This window comes from Mus pahari, chromosome 19, assembly GCF_900095145.1.
Source record: "Mus pahari chromosome 19, PAHARI_EIJ_v1.1, whole genome shotgun sequence".
NCBI classification, from domain to species: domain Eukaryota; kingdom Metazoa; phylum Chordata; class Mammalia; order Rodentia; family Muridae; genus Mus; species Mus pahari.
Genome location: NC_034608.1, coordinates 1,183,712 through 1,203,036, shown reverse-complemented (window position 1 = coordinate 1,203,036; position 19,325 = coordinate 1,183,712). Strand labels below are relative to the sequence as shown.

General features: G+C 40.9%; 1 protein-coding gene across 2 annotated transcripts; it reads right to left on the bottom strand.

Annotated features, from left to right (window-relative positions):
- Positions 1-7,155: 7,155 nt before the first annotated feature.
- LOC110336513 (natural cytotoxicity triggering receptor 1) lies at positions 7,156-18,039 on the bottom strand. 2 transcript variants are annotated; one of them, XM_021219110.1, is made up of 7 exons: positions 17,998-18,039; positions 17,882-17,917; positions 17,419-17,703; positions 14,829-15,107; positions 14,575-14,616; positions 7,736-7,783; positions 7,156-7,458 (listed from the first exon to the last, which is right to left on the bottom strand). In XM_021219110.1, the coding sequence occupies exons 1-7, from the start codon at positions 18,029-18,031 to the stop codon at positions 7,214-7,216; spliced, it is 969 nt and encodes a 322-aa protein (XP_021074769.1). In that variant the 5' UTR covers positions 18,032-18,039; the 3' UTR covers positions 7,156-7,213. The 2 variants fall into 2 exon arrangements, with proteins under 2 accessions (XP_021074769.1, XP_029387726.1); XM_029531866.1 differs by lacking the exon at positions 17,882-17,917 and having other exon boundaries at positions 7,214-7,458; positions 17,998-18,031.
- Positions 18,040-19,325: the final 1,286 nt, after the last annotated feature.

Here is a 19,325-nt window from a genome sequence, read left to right as displayed (position 1 = left end):
GTATGTATGTATGTATGTATGTAATGTATATTTCATTTATTCATTTCCATCTCGATCACTGCCTCCACTCCCAGTCACCCCTTCCCCTCTCCCCTCTGCCTCACCCTCTCCTCTAGGAGGGTGGGAACCCCTCTGGGAATTCCCCCCAACCCTGGCATTTCAAGTCACTACAGGGCTAGTTGGCTCCTCTGCTACTGAGACTAGAGAAGGCAGCCCAGCTAGAAGAACATGTCCCACAGACAGGCAAAAGCTTTTGGGATAGCTCCTGCTCCAGTTGTTCAGGACCCACATGAAGACAGAGCTGCATGTCTGTTATATGTGTGGGGGCCTAGGTCCATCCTGTGTATTTTCTTTAATTGATGGTTCAGACTCTGAGAACCTCAAGGGTCCAGGTTAGTTGACTCTGTTGGTCTTCCTGTAGAGTTCCTATCCCCTTCTGGGAGCTCAATCCTTCCACATCTCTTCTTCCTAAGAGTCCCCAAGCTCCATCCACTGGCTGTGGGTGTCTGCATCTGTCTGAGTCAGCTGCTGGGTGTGTGGGAGAGGTGGCCAGATGACCATGAGAATGAGTGGAAATCTGCAAGGGGCAAGGGTTGGGAGGAGGTGGGTTGGAGGGAGGAGGTCCTCTAGGATGTGGAGGACCTGGGATAGGGAAAGAACCCAAGAATCAATAAGGGTCACCTTAGCTGAGACTCACAGCATTGGTGATATGGAATCTGAAGAGGTTCTCCAGAATTTCCTCAGAAATTCCTTATTTACAAGTGGAAATCTCTCTGTCCACCTTGCAGTACTGAATGGTCGCAGTATTCATCATGGACAGGCAACCACAGCTGTTCTGGGTTCCTGAGTGTAGTGATCCAGTCCAGCCCTGTTGTGTTCAGGGCAGTGTTTGACTGCACTCTTCTGGACCCTGGACCTCTGGTTTTCTTTCTTTCCTTTCCTTTCCTTTTTTTAATACAATTTCTCTGCTCCCTTCCATGTTGGTTCCTAAGCCTTGATATGGTGTGTGTGTGTGTGTGTGTGTGTGTGTGTGTGTGTGTGATAGTTGTACACTTTATAGGCCATGAAACTCCCTCCTGTTAAGTGCAGATTGTGGATGCCAGCCCCACAGTAGCTCATTCTTTTTTTTTTTTTTAAAGATTTATTTATTTTATTTATATGAGTACACTGTAGCTATCTTCAGACACACCAGAAGAGGGCATCAGATCCCACTACAGATGGTTGTGAGCCACCAGGTGGTTGCTGGGAATTGCTCTTAACCTCTGAGCCATCTCTCCAGCCCCACAGTAGCTCATTCTTAGAACATTTCCATCACACAAAAAAGTTCCCTCAAGTTTTAGCAGTGAGCTGCAGGTGTCGCTGGAAACAGGGCAGACCAGTCTCCATTCCTTTGCTGTTCTAGTGTTTGGGAGGCAAGACCTGCATTTCAATAGGTGCTATGGTCATGGAGGTAGAGAAAAAGAGTAACCTCTTGTGGTGCTATGTGTGTGTGCATGTGTGTCTCTGTGTATATCTGTGTGTCTAAGTGTGTGGTTGTATGTCTATGTGTGTGTGTGTGTGTGTGTGTGTGTCTGTGTGTCTGTGTGTCTGTGTATGTATGTGTCTAAGAGTGTCTGTGTGTCTGTCTGGGTGTGTCCAGCTCCAGCAAATCTGATTCACAACTCCATGAGCAGTTGCACACATGTGTATGTGTGCACACACACACACAAATAAAAAAATGAAGAAATTATGAGCCCAAGTTTGAGGGAAGGAGCTGACAATATGATCTGAAGTTCTGAGGGTAAAAGTCTGAGGGTTCAGAGAAATAGATTTGGACATCAACCTTAGGAAAATCTAAGCAATACACTTGGCTGGTGTGAACCCAGGCTTGCATCTATGATATTGCACAGTGTCACAAAAGGCTAAGGAGATCTGGCATTGCACTGAAAGGCTCAGTTAGCTTACTCATCAGCTGCTTTTCTTATTGCTGTGCCCAAATACCCGACAAGACGCAACGTCAGGAGGATAGGTTTCCTTTGGCTCATGGATTGAAAGTATTAACATTTTGTCTAAGCTCCGCCCCACATTTACCTGGCAACAGCTTGACTCACTATAAAAGGGGCTGCTTGTCCCCCCTGCTTTCTCTTGCTCTTGCCTTCTTACTCTCTCCTCTTGCCCATCCTCCCCTCCCCATTCCCCTCCCCTCCCTCTCCCTCTTGGCTGGCTTGTACTCCTCTACTCTCCCTCTTCCTCTACCTCTCCCCCTCCCTCCCCTCCCCTGCCCCCCCCTCTGGCTCTATTACCCTCTCAATTCCCCTCTCCATGCCCTGAAAAACTCTATTGTATACTATACCATCACAAGGCTGGTCCCTTAGGAGGAAGGGATGCCTCAGAATGGGCCCTCGGAGGCATCCTCTTCCCCTGTATCTGACTACACATCCACCAAACGTGTTCCTTCTCTCCTTATATTTTAAAAAACACAAAAGAAAGTATTCAGTCCATCATGGACACGAAGGCATACAAGCAGGTGTTTCTGTCCTGGCAGTTGGTGTTCACAGCTTAGTGGACCAGGAAGGAGATAGTAGATCTGAGGCCATCTTCTATTCTTCATAGGCATCTGCCTTTACAGGCATGTGAGCACGTGCGTGTCCACACATACACACTCTTCACATAAAAAATAAAATTAATAAAAATATATCAAATAGAAGTGGAGTTGAAGAAGCTTGAAAACTGGCTGAAGCTTACCCTGGCTGAGTCCTCTCCAGAAGGTAGATGATAGCTGGTGGAGAGTGGTGTTGCAAATATAAAGATTGCTCAGTATTAATATTTATTCTCTTTGGTTTTTTCTTATTCTGGGGCCAGAAGCCAATGGCTTCTGATGAACTAACACCTGTTGCTTAACAGCAAGGGATTAAGTAAAGGATTTATTGCTAGCTTGATTTCTAGTAGGCCAGGAGTCCCTTGCTTGTCAGGCTAATTAACTCTTTGTGAACCAGAAAGGAAAGAAAGAATCACTCACAAAGAAAAAACACACACCCAAACCAGATGAAGCAGAAAATGGCTACATCACTACATATGGATGGATGGACAGACAGATGGATGGACGGACAGATGGACAGATGGATGGATGGATGAATGGACAAATGGATGGACAAATGTATATGGCATAGAGACATCCAAGCCATTCAATCATTTTTATTTATTTTCTTATAGACAAAGGATTTTAGAAAGTTACCGCATAGATAAAAAGTTAGACAAACTGAGAGTTACAAAAAAAATGTTGATGCTAAGTTCAAAGCAGTGTTTCATTCTATATGCTCATTCTAAGTTTAAAGCAACACTTTTACATGGCCTTGTTTTCTCAGGGTGCACACTTGGGGCTTCATCCTTGGACCTGGGTGCTTTTCCTTGAACACAAATTTTTCCCAAGCCTATATCTCCTTCTAGTGCAGTATGAAAGCTCATTGTATTTCTTATTACGCAGCCTTTACTTATTATTACGGGGAGTGGGCACATTCTATCCTTGACATTAACTTTATTATATCTTTCTAGCAAACAACAAAAAACAGCTCATAAAATGTTCCTTCTGAGATTATTTGAATCAAATCAGGCACTCCCTAAAATCATCAATTCATCTAAATAGCATTAATTCATGAAAGTTCATCTTTATGTTGATCTTCAGGAAATCTGCCCAATAGGGTGTGCTGATGCCCAGGAAGTGTCAGGCTGTGTGATAGTGACAGGAAAAAAGCGTATCAGCTGCAAGGAGCAAGCCCTAGGTGAAATATATTTGGGACTTTGCCTCTTGGAGCTCACTCATCTGAGGCCATGCAAAAGGGTAGGCCACCTCCAGGAAGTCCACCTGCTAGCTTTAGCCTTTCCTAGATGGTTCCTGACAGAAAACATAACAGTATCATAACCATTTGAAGATAAGCAATGAGAAACTAGAGATGTGACTCAAGAAGTGGGCAAAGTGTTAGATATAACCGACAAGAGGTGAAGATCTCATTATGTGTTATTGGGAGCGTATTAGTGATTATTACAATAGCAGTTAAAGAAGCAATGGTGGAGAGAAGACAATTTCCAGGGCTTTGGGGAGTCAGCACGATGAATCAGCACATAGAATAGTTGTGTTGGGCAATATCATGGGGAAACTGAGGTCTAGATCCATGAATGAAAGAGGGCGAGAGGTATTCTGAGTGGTGGTTTGAATATAAATAGCCCCCATAGACTAATGTGTTTGAATGCTTGGCCCATAGGGAGTGGCACTATTCGGAAGTGTGGCCTTGTTGGAGTAGGCATGGCCTTGTTGGAGTAGGCATGGCCTTGTTGGAGGAAGTTCGACACTGTGGGAGCGGGCTTTGAGGGCTCCTATGCTCCACCTATGCCCAGTCTCCTTCTGCTGCTTGTGGATCAAGGTATAGGATTCTTAGTTACCTCTCCAATACATGTCTTCTAGCATGCCACCATGCTTCTTGCCATGGTGATAATGGACTAACCCCCTGAACTGTAAGTCAGCCCCAATTAAATGTTTTCCTTTATAAGAGTTTCATTGGTCATTATGTCTTTTCATAATAATAAAACCCTAACTAAGACAGTCTGGCTTAGTTACTGTTCTAGTGATGACCAAAGTAACTCTGATAAAAGAAAGCATTTAATTGGGGGCTTGTTCACAGCTTTAGAGGGCTAACCTATGAGCATCATGGCAGAAACCAGACAGACTTTACATCTAGATCCTTAGACTGGAGAGAGCATGAGAGAGAGAGAGAGAGAGAGAGAGAGAGAGAGAGAGAGAGAGAGAGAGAGAGATTGAGATTTTGCTTAAGATGACATTTTTCTTGCCATAAACTAGAACAAGGAAAATCCAACATGTCATAAACTCACTCCAAACAAATTCATTTAATATTGGGTTGAACATGATGTAGGGAGGTTATAATTTGATACTAAGAAAGTTCTGCCAAAGGGGAAAAAAGAAGAAAATAATTCAATTTGGAGCCCTTCTGGCGATAGGTACAGCCACCAGTTGCCTACAGTGCAGTGAGTGACACTTGTGTCAGAGTCTAGGAAAGTTTCCTGATATTACTTTCCCCATTAAATCTTTGTATTAAACCAGGAATGGTGGAATATGCCTGTATGCCTGCAATCCCAACTCTTGGGAGTCTGTGGATGGAGGATCAAGAGTTTGATAGCAGCTTAGGTTGCATAATTAGACCCCGTCTCAAACTAAACAAAAACAAAACAAACCACACCACAACACACCACACCAACGCAACTCAACTCAATCCAACCCAACTCTACCCAACCCAACTCTACCCAACCAACCCAACCAACCAACCAACCAACCCAACCCAACCAACCAACCAACCCAACCCAACCAACCAACCAACCAACCAACCCAACCCAACCAACCAACCAACCAACCAAAAGATATCAACAAAAAGGTTATAGCATTTCTTTGAATTTAGCAATATCTCTTGATAGTTAACAGAAAACTTAGCTTTAAAGATGAATTTGACTGCCATATATGCAATCCATATATTGCCATTCCCTCCTATAAATATATTAATGGGACAATCAAATAGTTCAAAGAGATAGGAACTGCTGCACCCCACATCCCATATCAAGACCCAGGCTTCCCAAGTTATGTGTTGTATTCATGCATCCATTCATTCAGTATGTTTCCTGATTATCTATTTGAGAACTGAGAATATAATCACTAAACTGGCAGGCTTAATTCAGTGTTCCAGCTGGGACACACTTATGTCTCTGTACTATTTGTTTATAGTTTACATTTCTATTGGTTGTGGCTGCAATGGTTCTTGAATCATTTGGTATATGTCTTAGCTAGGGTTTCTAATGCTGTGATAAAATGCCATGACCAAAAGTAACCTGGGAAGAAAAGGATTTATTTCAACTTATAATTTTATAACACAACCCATCACTGAGAGGAGTCAGAGCAGGAACATGGAGACAAGAGCTCTCCATCCAGTGGTGGTGGTGGTGGTGGTGGTGGTGCTTACTGGCTTGTTCCTCGTGGCTTGCTCACCCTTCTAGCACCCAGGAGTTTCTAGGAATGACACTACTCACAGTAAACTGGGCCTTCCCACTTCACTCATCAATCAAGAAAATGCACTGTAGGTTCTCCTACATATCAATCTTGTGGGAACTTTCTCTCAACTGAGGTTCCCGCTTCAGAATAACTCTTAACATGTATCAAGTTGATTACTACTAGCCAGGGCAGCGTATGTCTACTTATTAGTATGGCTTTGGTACTTATTTTGAATGGAATTCTTGAAGATGAAAGAAGAAAGTAATAGGGATAGGCTAGCAAGATGAAGTGTCAGTAGGTTTAAAACACTTGCTGTATATATCTGAAAACTTGTATTCAATTCCAACTTGAATGAACCTACATAAGACTTATTTAGGAATATTATACACACATGCATGTGCGTGTGCATGTACACACACACACACACACACACACACACGTGACTGTAGCAACAATTACTGGAAAATAGGCCATGAATTTGAAGGAGAGTAAGGAGGGGTATATGGGAGGGTTTAAAGGGAAGAAAGTGAAGGGTGGGGGAGATGTAATTATATTCTCAAAAATAAAAAGAATTGTTAGAAAGTGGAAAATAGAAAACTGACTTCACAAAGGTGTCCGCTGACCTTCATTTTAGTGGCATAGCACATATGTACATATGTGTGCACACACATGCATCATACAGACATGCACACACAATATAAAATGTTGAGGATGGAGCTGGGGATATGGTTTAGTGGTTAAGAGCACTTGTTGCTCCTCCAGACGACTTGAGTTCAATTCCCAGCAAGCACGTGGCAGCTCACAGTCATCTTAACTCAAGTTCTTGGTGGATCTGACACCAGCTACACGTATGGGGCACAGACATACATGCCCAACACACACACACATGTACATAAAATAGCTAAAATTAGAAAAAGAAACAGCGATAAGACCCAAAGTAGAAAGGAAGTATTCCCATGGCCATCACAGTGGAATGTTGTTATTTCTAGGAAAAACCAGAGTGATCAAAAAGTGTAACTTGCAGTAAATAAGCGTTAAAGTACTTAAAGCGTAGCAGAGACAGTGAGAATTGTTAGAGGTGTCCTCTCACAATGTCCTTGAGAATGCTTTGCCAAACTTGGTAACACTCCTACCCCATTCATTCCTGAAAAGACCTCTTTCTTTATCCAGGGTGCAGCATAGAGCTCACAAGGCCCCAGGAGTTGCCTTCAGTTCCCTCATAGATATTGCATTTCTTTGTTCCTCTTCAAGGTAATGCTGCATTCTCCGTCTTCTCCTGCATTCCCGATTTGCTAATCTGTTGGCCTCTTCATGACCTTTCCTCTTGCTGAGCCAGTCTTCAGTCAAAAAGCATACTAGAGTTATCAGGATTATGCATGCCAGACCAATTCGAATGAGATTCTGGGTTGTGTGATCCCAGAAGGCAGAGTCTGGATTCAGAAGACAGGGTGAATGCTGATAGAGGCTACACCCAACCCATTCTCCCTCTTCTTTATTTTTAAAATTTTACTTAATCTTTTTTATACTCCAGATTTTATCTCCCTCCCACATCCACATTTCATACCTCCTCGATCTCCCCTTCTCACAAGGATGTCCCTACCCCACCACAATGCCCAACTCCCTGGGGCCTACCTCCTTCTTCTTTTCTGACCTTCCTGCTTTTCCCTGTACCATCCACAGAGACTATGGTTTTAGACTTTCACTTACCCTTATGTAATCCTGATTCTTTGGTTGAAAGGTCAAATTCCCAATAATCTGAGGATAAGAGATGAAAAAAGGGATGAACAGAGGATCAATCCTTTCTTTGAAACCTTTCTTCTTTTATATTGAATACTGTGACATTCCCAGGTTGGTCCCCACCCAGAATTCCAGGCCCTAGGGGCTTCATCTGGTAATAGAGAAGACTAGTAAAGAGATGGATGAACTCAAGTATAAATTCATTCATAGTGCTAATTAATATATGTTGTATGTATTGCCAGACAGATCCTCCAGGGAAGCCTCACTTTCCTCATTTAGCCAATATGATTTCCTTCTCCTCACTGAAGACAAATTCACACATTTTCTACACTGTCTGATATGAACGACCCCCAATTCTATCATCATCCCTGTGATGGGTAGTAGGTTTTTCTTTTTTTCAGATTTTTCTTTTTTAAAATTAATTAATTAATTAATTAATTTTTTAAAAATTTAAAAAAGATTTATATATTTTTTATTTTATTTATATGAGTTCACTGTAGCTGTACAGATGGTTGTAAGCCTTCATGTGGTTGTTGGGTATTGGATTTAGGACCTTGGCTTGTCTAGTTACATCCATTTGCCTGCAAAACTCAGGATGTCTCACTCTTAATAGCTGAGTATAGTATTTCATTGTGTAAATGAAGCACATTTTCTGTATCCATTCTGTTGTGGGACATCTGGACTGTTGTCAGCTTCTGGCTCTCACAAACAAGGCTGCTATAAACATAGTGGAGCACATGTCCTTGTGGCATGGTGGGGCATCTTTTGGGTATATTCCCAAGACTGTTAAAGTTAGGTCTTCAGCTAGATCTATTTCCAATTTTCTGAGGAACATTCATCTTGATTTCCAGAATGGTTGTACCAGTTTGCAATCCCACCAGCAATGGAGGAGTGTTCCTCTTTCTCCACATCCTCTCCAACATGTGTTGTCACCTGAAATTTTGATCTTAGTCATTCTGATTGAAGTAAGGTGGAATCTCAGGGTTTCATTTCTCTGATCACTAAGGACTTTGAATATTTCTTTAGGTGCAGCTCAGCCATTCGAGATTCCTCAGTTGTGTTCAGAGGTCATGTAAACTCTAAGAGAACACAAATGCCAGCCCAGGCTACTATATCCAACAAAACTCTCAATCGACATAGATGGAGAAACCAAAATAGTCCAGGCCGAAACCAAATTCAAACAGTATCTATCTACCAATTTAGTCCTACAGAGGATCCTAGAAGGAAAACTCCAGTACAAGGACGATACCTGCACCAAAGAAAGGACGAGATATGAAGCATCTCACAACAAAGACAGAAGAAGAGAACCACATGCACATAAAGCCACCTACAAAAACAAACGTATCAGGAACCAACAGTCATCTCTCTTTAATATCTCTCAATATTAATGGACTCAACTCACCTATAAAAAGACATAAGCTAACAGACTGGATATGCAAACAAGATCCAGCATTTTACTGCATACAAGAAACACACCTCAACAACAAAGACAAGCACTATCTCAGAGTAAAAGGAGGGAAAAAGGTCTTCTAAGCAAATGGTCCCAGGAAACAAGCAGGAGTTGCCATTCTAATATCCAATAAAATAAACTTTCAACCAAAAGTTATCAAGTGTGATGAAGAAGGACACTTCATATTTATTAAGTGGAAAAAATCCACCAAGAAAAAGTCTTAATTCTGAACATCTATGCCCCAAATGCAAGAGTACCCACATTCATAAAAGAAACTTTACTAAACTCAAGACACACATTGAACCCCACACAATAATAGTGGGAGACTTCAATACCTCACTCTCACCAATGGACAGGTCACTGAAACAGAAACTAAACAGAGACCCAGTGAAACTAACAGAATTTATGAAGCAAATGGATTTAACAGATATCTATATAACATTTCACCCTAAAACAAAGGAATACACCTTCTTCTCAGCACCTCATGGTATCTGCTCCAAAATCGACCATGTATGGTCACAAAACAACCTCAACCGATACAAGAAGATTGAAATAATACCATGCATCCTATTAGATCACCATGGCTTAAGGCTGGTCTTCAAGAAAAGCAAAAATTACAGAAAGCCCACACACGTGGAAACGGAACAACTCTATACTCAAAGATAACTTGTTCAGGAAAGAAAGAAAGAAAGAAAGAAAGAAAGAAAGAAAGAAAGAAAGAAAGAAAGGAAGGAAGGAAGGAAGGAAGGAAGGAAGGAAGAAATAAAAGACTTTCTGGAATTTAATGAAGATGCTGACACATCATACCCAAACTTATGGGAAACAAAGCAGTGCTAGGGGGAAAGTTCACAGCACTAAGTGCCCTGGTAAAGAAACAGGAGAGATCTTACACTAACAACTTAACAGCACACCTGAGAGCTCTAGAACAAAAAGAAGCAAACTCACCCAAGAGGAGTAGAAGGCAGGAAATAGTCAAACTCAGGGCCAAAATCAACCAAGTAGAAACAAAGAAAACTATACAAAGAATCAGCAAAACCAAAAGCTGGTTCTTCCACAGAATCAACAAGATAGATAAAACTCTAGCCAAACTAACTAAAGGACCAAGAGGCTGTATCCAAATGAACAAAATCAGAAATGAAAAGAGAGACATAAAAACAGAAACAGAGGAAATTCAAAAAATCATCAGATCCCACATCAAAGCTTATTTATTTAATAAAAGCCTATTTACTTAACAAAACTGGAAAATGTAGATGAAATGGAAGGTTTTCTAGACAGATACCACATACCAAAGTTAAATCAAGAGCAGGTAAACTACCTAAACAGGCCCATATCGCACAAGGAAATAGAAGTCATTAAAAACCTCCCAACCAAAAAAACAGCCCAGTACCATATGGATTTAGTGCAGAATTCTACCAGACCTCCAAAGAAAACCTGATACCAATTTTCCTCAAACTATTCCATAAAATAGAAAGGGAAGGAACACTACCTAACTCTATGAAGCCACAATTACTCAGATACCTAAACCATACAAGGACCTCACCAAAAAAGAGAACTTTAGACCAATCTTGTTTATGAATATCGACACAAAAAATACTTAGCAAAAATTCTTGCAAACCCAATCCAAGAACACATCAAAACCATCATTCACCACGATCAAGTAGGTTTCATCCCAGGGATACAAGGTTGGTTTAATATATGAAAATCCATCAACATAATCCACTATATAAACAAACTCAAAGAAAAAAAATCGCATGATCATCTCCTTAGATGCAGAAAAAGCATTTAACAATGTACAACACCCCTTCATATTAAAAGCATTGGAGATATTAGGAATTCAAGGCCCATACCTAAATATAATAAAAGCAATTTACTTCAAACCAAGAACAAATATCAAATTAAATGGAGATATATTTGAAGCAATCCCACTGAAATCGAGGACAAGACAAGGATTCCCACTCTCTCTCTATCTATTCAATATAGTACTCGAATGCTAGCTAGAACAGTAAGACAACAAAAATAGATCAAGGGGATACAAATTAGCAAAGAAGAAGAAGTAAAGGTGTCACTATTTGCAGATGATATGATAATATACATAAGCAACCCCAAAAATTCTACCAGAGAACTTCTCCAGCTGATAAACAACTTCAGCAATGTGGCCGGATATAAAAATTAACTCAAATAAATCAGTAGTCTTCCTTTATACAAATGATAAACAAGCTGAGAACAAAATTAGGGAAACAATTCCCTTCACAATGGCCACAAATAATATAATATATTGGGGTAACTCTAACCAAACAAATGAAAGACCTGTATGACAATAACTTCAAGTCTCTCAAGAAAGAAATTGAAGATCTCAGAAANTGGAGAGAGCTCCCATGCTCATGGATTGGCAGAATTAACATAGTAAAAATGGCCATCTTACTAAAGGCAATTCATAGATTCAATGCAATCCCCATCAAAATCCCAACACAATTCTTCAAAGACATGGAAAGATCAATTCTCAATTTCATCTGGAAAGGCAAAAAACCCCAGAATAGCGAAAACAATTCTTAATTATAAAAGAACAGCTGGGGGAATCACCATCCCTGACCTCAAGCTTTACTACAGGGCAATAGTGATAAAAACTGCATGGTATTGGTACAGAGACAGACATGTTGATCTATGGAATAGAATTGAAGACCCAGAAATAAAACCACACACTTACGGACACTTGATCTTTGACAAAGAAGCCAAAAATATACAATGGAAAAATAAAGCATCTTCAATAAATGGTGCTGGTCTAACTAGCTGTTCATATGTAGAAAAATGAAAATAGACCCATATTTGTCACCTTTCACAAAGCTCAAGTCCATGTGGATCAAGGACCTCAATATAAAATCAGATACACTGAATCTAATAGAAGAGGAAGTGAGAAAGAGCCTTGAACTCATTGGCATGGGAGAAATTTCATAAACAGAACACCAGTGGCTCATGCTTTAAGATCAAGAATTGATAAATGGGACCTCACAAAACTGGAAAGTTTCTGTAAGGCAAAGGACATTGTCAATAAGACAAATCAGTAACATGCAGATTGGGAAAAAAAATCTTCAGTAACCCCATATCTATTAGAGGGCAAATATCTAAAATACATGGAGAACTCAAGAAGCTAATCACCAAAGAACCTAACAACCCAATCATAAGATGCGTAGTAGTTTTAAATGTCAGTTTGCCACAATCTAGAATTGCCTGAAAAGAGAGGTCAGGTGAGGAAATATTTAGATCACGTTGGCCTATGAGTATATGCAGGATTATATTAATAATTAATTGATGTATGAAGCCCAGCCTTTTGTGTATGACACCTCTTCCTGGGCAGGAGTGTGTGAATGATACAGGACAGAAGACCTGATTAGAGCTAAAACAGGTAACATAAATGTATTTGTTTCTCTCTGTATTTGATTGTGGATGTGGTGTAACTAGCTGCATGACTTCTTATCTTGACTTCCTCCCTGTGATGGCATGAGTCCTAGAAGTAGGAGCTGAATAAGTCCTTTCCTTTTTCAGAGTTGCTTTTAGCCAGAATGTTTTTATCAGAGCAACAGAAATTATCACTAGAGAAGAAGGTAACTAAGACAGGAACCTGAGAATAAGACTGTTGAAGTCCTTGCCTTCAATGGGCTTTATGACATCCTTCCTCCTAAGGATCAGGGAATATTGTACAAGAAGGATTGGTAAATTTGTAAGAGCCAGAGGTGGTAGATGATCACAAGGACCTAATGCTTGATACTACAGCAGAGCAGTTGCACATATAAACTCACAGCTGTTATGTTAGCCTTCATAAGACCTGTGCAAGCTAAAGATAGACTCACTCCCAACATGGAAAGAGGATGTAGGCTCAAAGTTCCAGCCCAGAATGAGTATCCATTGGCCATGCTCTGGTGGCAGGCTACATACTCAAGAGATATGTAGAGAACAATTGTATTTGATGAATTAAAAAAAAAAAGAAGACACAAAAGAGGGGGATGAACTTATGGTGAGTTGAATATGATTAGAATATTGTATGCAATTCTAGATTAATAAAAATCAAAAAATGAAATGAAACTGGTCCACACAAGTGTTTTCAATTTCACTGGCCTCACAACTGTTCTATATCACCTAAGTCATCCCCCTGCCTTAGGCTGTCTCCACATGGCTATGACTCTCTCTCCCTCTGTACTTCCATGTATTTTTTTCCCAGTTACATTTATCTTAAAGACTTCCACTCTGGGAGACCCTCTTTCACCTTGCTATCTCCACTCCTGATTGACTTAAGACATTTTCTTTTCCTACATCATCACTTCCTCTGTGTGCACTAGAGAACCTACTTACTGGTCCTTGGTTTGTTGACTCTTGGTTTATTTCTTGGGGTATAAGTTTCACAAAGGCCAGGGTGTTTTGCTGAATGACTGCAGAAGGTGCTGTGCACTAAATGGATGGTCTGAGTAAATACCACATTTTCAGTGTTGTTAGAAAGCTTTGATCTTTTTTATGATGTGTGTGTGTGCACGCGCGTGTGTGTGCCAGAGATCAAATCCTTTCCACTTTAGTCTGTGAGATAGGATCTTTCAATAAACCTTGAATTTCAACTAAACTAGCTTGCTGTTGAGCTCCAGGGATCTCTCTCTCTCTCTCTCTCTCTCTCTCTCTCTCNATGTATATGTATATATATATACATATTTCTAAATACACAAACACAACAATCTATTCAGTCTGTTTACTGTTACTTGTTTGTATGTTTTCAGGGTTGATCACTTTAGGTACGGGCTCACCAATTGGTGTGCTCCTCCCTGGTTAAGACTTTCTCCTGTTCTCAGCATTCTTTAGTTGCCTTTAGTTCTTTGTGTAAGGTTGAGGCGTGCTGGGCTAGCCCCTGTCCTAAAAAAAATCATTTTTGGGGGGCCTGTGGAGGTAACTCAGTTGGTAAAGACATAAATTTGATCCTCAGATCTGTGTTTGATTTCCAATATCCACACAGAAATTGAGAGATGGTGGTGCATGCCTGTGATCCCACTGCTGGAGAGGGAGGATGGGCATAGCAAGCCTAGTGTATGTACTTGGTGAGCCCAAGACACCAATGAGAGACCCTCTAAAAAAATACAGCAAACAGCTCCTGGAAAATAACATCTCTGGTTTGTCCATGCTCTCAGGTAAACACACACACACACACACACACACACACACACACACACACACACACACACACACACACCAGGATTACAGGAATAAGGCATCATGCCTGACTTGTACTTGGGCACTGTGGATCCAACTTGGGTTCTTGTGTGGAAAGCACTTTACCAATAGTCAATTCCATAGAACCTTTTTGGTGAAATTAGAAATGACTCACCAAGAGAAGAAGTAGGTGCAAGGCTGACGTTCTCAACACCTCCTAGAAAAGGAGAATACTTTTAAAAAGTAAGAATTTTAGATCTCCTCTTCTATCCTTTATTCCTTCATCTTTATCTGCCCTTCTCTGCTCCTCTGGTGTTCCAAGCACCCAGTTGGATCTCTAACAAGAAGAGAATTTTTGCTAACTTTTTTCATTACTATCAAGGGTATCACTTAGGACTGGGATGAAGATACAGGAAAGAGTGTCTTTACCTGTGATGAGTAGTGTCACAGGCTCACTGGGAAAAGACCATGCATAGTCGTTGTAAGAGCCAAAACATCTGTATGTCCCTCTGTGAGCCCTAGTCACAGGGCCCATGGGGAACTCCGCTTTGATGTTCCCATATTTATGCTGGATGTGTTTGGATCCTCTCTCCTTGAGCAGAAAGAATTTGGTTGTCGCAGTCTTCAGCTGGCAAAAGAAGGTAACATTCTCCCCCAAGGTTACCTCAGGCTGTGGATAAACCCAGAGGTTGGGTGTGTCATACAGACCTGTGAGAAAAGTGGGACTGTGGGACTGTTGTATAGAAAGCATTATCACACCCCAACGTCTCGATCTCCTGTTTCCCTGTCCCTATGATCAGACATCATCATTGAAATCTGAGCCCCTTCTGTTTCTTATAAGTCTGCTTGTCTCAGATGGGCCCATAATCTTTCGAGATTAAGACACATGGATCACAGGTTCTGCATCTCTACCCATGTCTCTTCTCTGAGTTTGGTCCCTAGCACCAAAACCGTGAGAATTTCCTAGAAGCCTGCAGATCACTGCTCCTACCTAGAACCACTGTATTAGAAGCCCAGGGATAGGATAGCCTTTTGCATTTTAAAAATTATCTTTTTGAGATGATAATATAATTACATCATTTTCTCCTTCCCCATTCTCCCTACAAATAAATCTGTATACCCCTCCTTGTTCACTTTTAAATTTGTGGCCATTTTTGCTACATATATGTATATGTATGTGTGTGTGTGTGTATGCTTAAATGTATATATATATATATATATATATATATATATACATACATACATATGTATATGTATATATATATACATATTTCTAAATACACAAACACAACAATCTATTCAGTCTGTTTACTGTTACTTGTTTGTATGTTTTCAGGGTTGATCACTTTAGGTACGGGCTCACCAATTGGTGTGCTCCTCCCTGGTTAAGACTTTCTCCTGTTCTCAGCATTCTTTAGTTGCCTTTAGTTCTTTGTGTAAGGTTGAGGCGTGCTGGGCTAGCCCCTGTCCTAAAAAAAATCATTTTTGGGGGGCCTGTGGAGGTAACTCAGTTGGTAAAGACATAAATTTGATCCTCAGATCTGTGTTTGATTTCCAATATCCACACAGAAATTGAGAGATGGTGGTGCATGCCTGTGATCCCACTGCTGGAGAGGGAGGATGGGCATAGCAAGCCTAGTGTATGTACTTGGTGAGCCCAAGACACCAATGAGAGACCCTCTAAAAAAATACAGCAAACAGCTCCTGGAAAATAACATCTCTGGTTTGTCCATGCTCTCAGGTAAACACACACACACACACACACACACACACACACACACACACACACACACACACACACACACACCTGTGCATGCATGAACTTGCACACACTTGTTTAGAGGCATTAAACATATGGAACTACTACAAATCATTAGTATCCTTTGCTTCCAGAACTTTTTCTTCTCAAAAACAGAAATCTTTACACCACTAAACAATTCACTTTCTTCCTTTCCATGGACTGGCAACCACCCTTCTACATTTTTTGTCTCTATGAATTTGACTATTCCAGGTAACTTAGTTAAATGCAATCAGATAGTATTTGTCCTCCTATGACTGGCTTGTCCCCATTAGCATAATGTCCCTGGCATTCAGCCATGTCATAGGAAGACATAGGAAAATGCTAATATTTTCTTCCTTTGAAAGGTAGAGTAATATTCCACTGTATAAACACACCGCATTTTGTTCATCCATTTGTGCACCAAGAGATACCAGTGTTATTAGTACCTTTTAGCTATTAGTTTATTTGTTTAGTTTCTCTATTTTTATCTCTGTGTGTTTGTATGGTATGTGTGGTGTATGGTCCTGTGTGTTTATAAGCATATGTACCTGTAAGCACATGCCAAAGGAAGATATTTGGTACCCTGGTCTATACCTCTTCATCTTGTTCCTTTGAGATAGGGTCTTAATGAACCAACAGCTAGGATGGTGGCCATCACACCCTAGAAATATGATGTTGTTCCCTGTCTTGTTCTAGTGTTACAGGAACACCTGGCTTTTTACATGAGTTCTGTGATTTGAACTTAGGTTCTTATACTTGAACAGCATGCTCTGTTATTCATGAGACATCTAACCCTTTAGCTATTGTGACTGATATTATCATGAACATGCATGCAAAAGAGCTATATCTGTTCTTACACGATGTCCAGGTGATTTTCAAGCTTGGTTAAATTTGAGAAGTATGTGTATGGCTACATTTTCTGATGAAACTCCATCCAGACCAACCTCTTCCTACCCAGTTTTGACTCTCTTGTCCATCAGTCCTTAGTCATACCCCTGCACACAGTGGCCTATTATAGAATCATTTTCCCCCAGAGATCTTGACCTAAGATACACTTGATCCTAGGACACATAGCTTACCACAAAGATTGTCTTTGTAGGAAGTGAACATACACCCTGAGTTCCAGCCAAAGATAAGTAATGTCTGAGTGGGGCTTAGATAATTTTCAGCATTCATGAACACAGGCACTCCCTGTGATCATGCCAAAGTGTTCTTACATCTAAAAATCAAGACACTTACCAGTTACTACCAGTTTCAGGGGGTTGCTTGACTCTGACCAGAGCTCTCCACTCTGATAGAAGCAGGTGTAGATCCCTGCAGTATGTGAGGTCATTTGTGAAATGAAGAACCTAACCTTATTCATCGATCTTGATGGATTTGGTCTCTCCAATGCAAAAAAGCTTCCTTCAAAGTACAGTTGATACTCAGAAGCACTCTGAGCCCCCTGACACCAGATGTTCACCGAGTTTCCATTTGTGACCATGATATTGGGTTTGGCCCAGATGATGGGTTTCGGGAGAGTCTCTGAAAAGGAACCAGAAGCAGGCATCCCAGGTGAAACAATTACCTATCTATCCCTCAGCCACCAGCTTAAGGTCTCCCTAGTGAGGCAGAATGCCCGCCTCTGTCTCTGGATGTTCTCAGATGGACCTCTAAAATGAACCCATAAGAACAACCCTGAGACTCTGAGGGAAGGACTTACCCTTTTCAGTGTTGATCCTCTGGCTCAGACATAGCCCTAGAAAACAGGGTTAATGACATGCTGTCCCCCACCCCCCATCTGCTCTTGTTTCAACTCCCCTTTAATGAAGGACTCACCAAGGCACAGTAGGGCAGTGAGTATTGGCAGCATACCAGTGGCCAGACCAGTGCTGAACAGTGTGTGTGGATTGAGTCCAGTGGGTGAGGGAGATGCACAGGATGTGGTGGGTGAGCCTGACACCAATCACCATGGGACTTTCACACATTTTTTTCAAATACAAAGATTCACATCTCTCCCTTTACCATTGACCTTGGACTCCAGGCAAAAACTTGGTTCACATAACACATTTAACCACATTTTGGGTCTAAAAGATTACTTTGACCATCAACTGCTCAGTCTGCAAACCATTTTTGGGTTAACATATGAATTCATTCAGGGGAAGGCATGGGGGAGATTCACAGAGCAAAAGGTCTGAGGACTCCCCAATATGGGGATTTTAGACTTTGCATTCCCATGTGATAACATGCATGTGTTTGGATTTGATCATTAGTTTAACAGGAAACCAACAGTAATACAATATTAATAATTTTTCTATTTTGTCTCAGTAAAATGCTATTATTCTATTGTTTTTATCTTCATGTGCATGTGTGGCATGCATATGTATGTATATGTATATTTGCATGTGTATAGACACATCTATATACAATGTATATTTGCATGTGTATAGACACATCTATATACATGTGTGTATGTGGAAGCCTAAGGTTGATGTCTTGGATCATCCTTGGTTACTCTTCTATCTTATTCACTGAGGCAGGGTCTCTCAATCAAACCCAGAGCTCATCAATGTGATGAATCTCCCCAGCCAACTTGTTCTGGGGATCCTTGTCTCTGTATTCCCAGGCTGGAATTACAAGTAGGATCCCATGTCCATCTGACATTTTATGTGAGTTCTAGGGAGATTAAACTTTGGCCTTCACACTAGCAAAGCAAGCATTTTTATCACTGAACTATCTACCTACCCTTATTAGGTTTATGTGTATTTGCACACATGTCCGCTTATTTTTTTGGTACAATGTACCACAAGAGCCAGGAGCTTGCCAAGTGTGCAAGGTTGGCTGATGTATGAGCCCTAGGTAACCACCTATCTCTGTCTCCCAGCACAGTTATCATAAGCATGTGCTACCACACTTAGCTCTTAGGTTTTAAAGATTTCATTTTTAATGATGTGTGTCTCTGTGCGGGTATGTGTACATGAATGCCCAAAGAGGCCAGAGAAAAGCATAGGATTCTCTAGAGCTGGAATTGTGAACCTCCTGTCATGGATGCTCCTTTTTTTCTTGTATTTCTTTATTTTTTTTAAATATTATTTTCTTTATTTACATTTCAAATGCTATCCTGAAAGTTCCCTCTACCCCCCCACCCCCACCGCCCCTGCTCCCCT

Coding starts and splice junctions, on each gene's coding strand:
- LOC110336513 (XM_021219110.1), bottom strand. CDS start 18,031: ATGCTGCCAATACTCACTGCCCTACTGTGCCTTG. Junction 7,784..14,574: donor TGCACCTACTTCTTCTCTTG/GTGAGTCATTTC, acceptor TCTTATCCTCAG/ATTATTGGGAATTTGACCTT. Junction 7,459..7,735: donor AGAATCAGGATTACATAAGG/GTAAGTGAAAGT, acceptor TTCTGAATCCAG/ACTCTGCCTTCTGGGATCAC.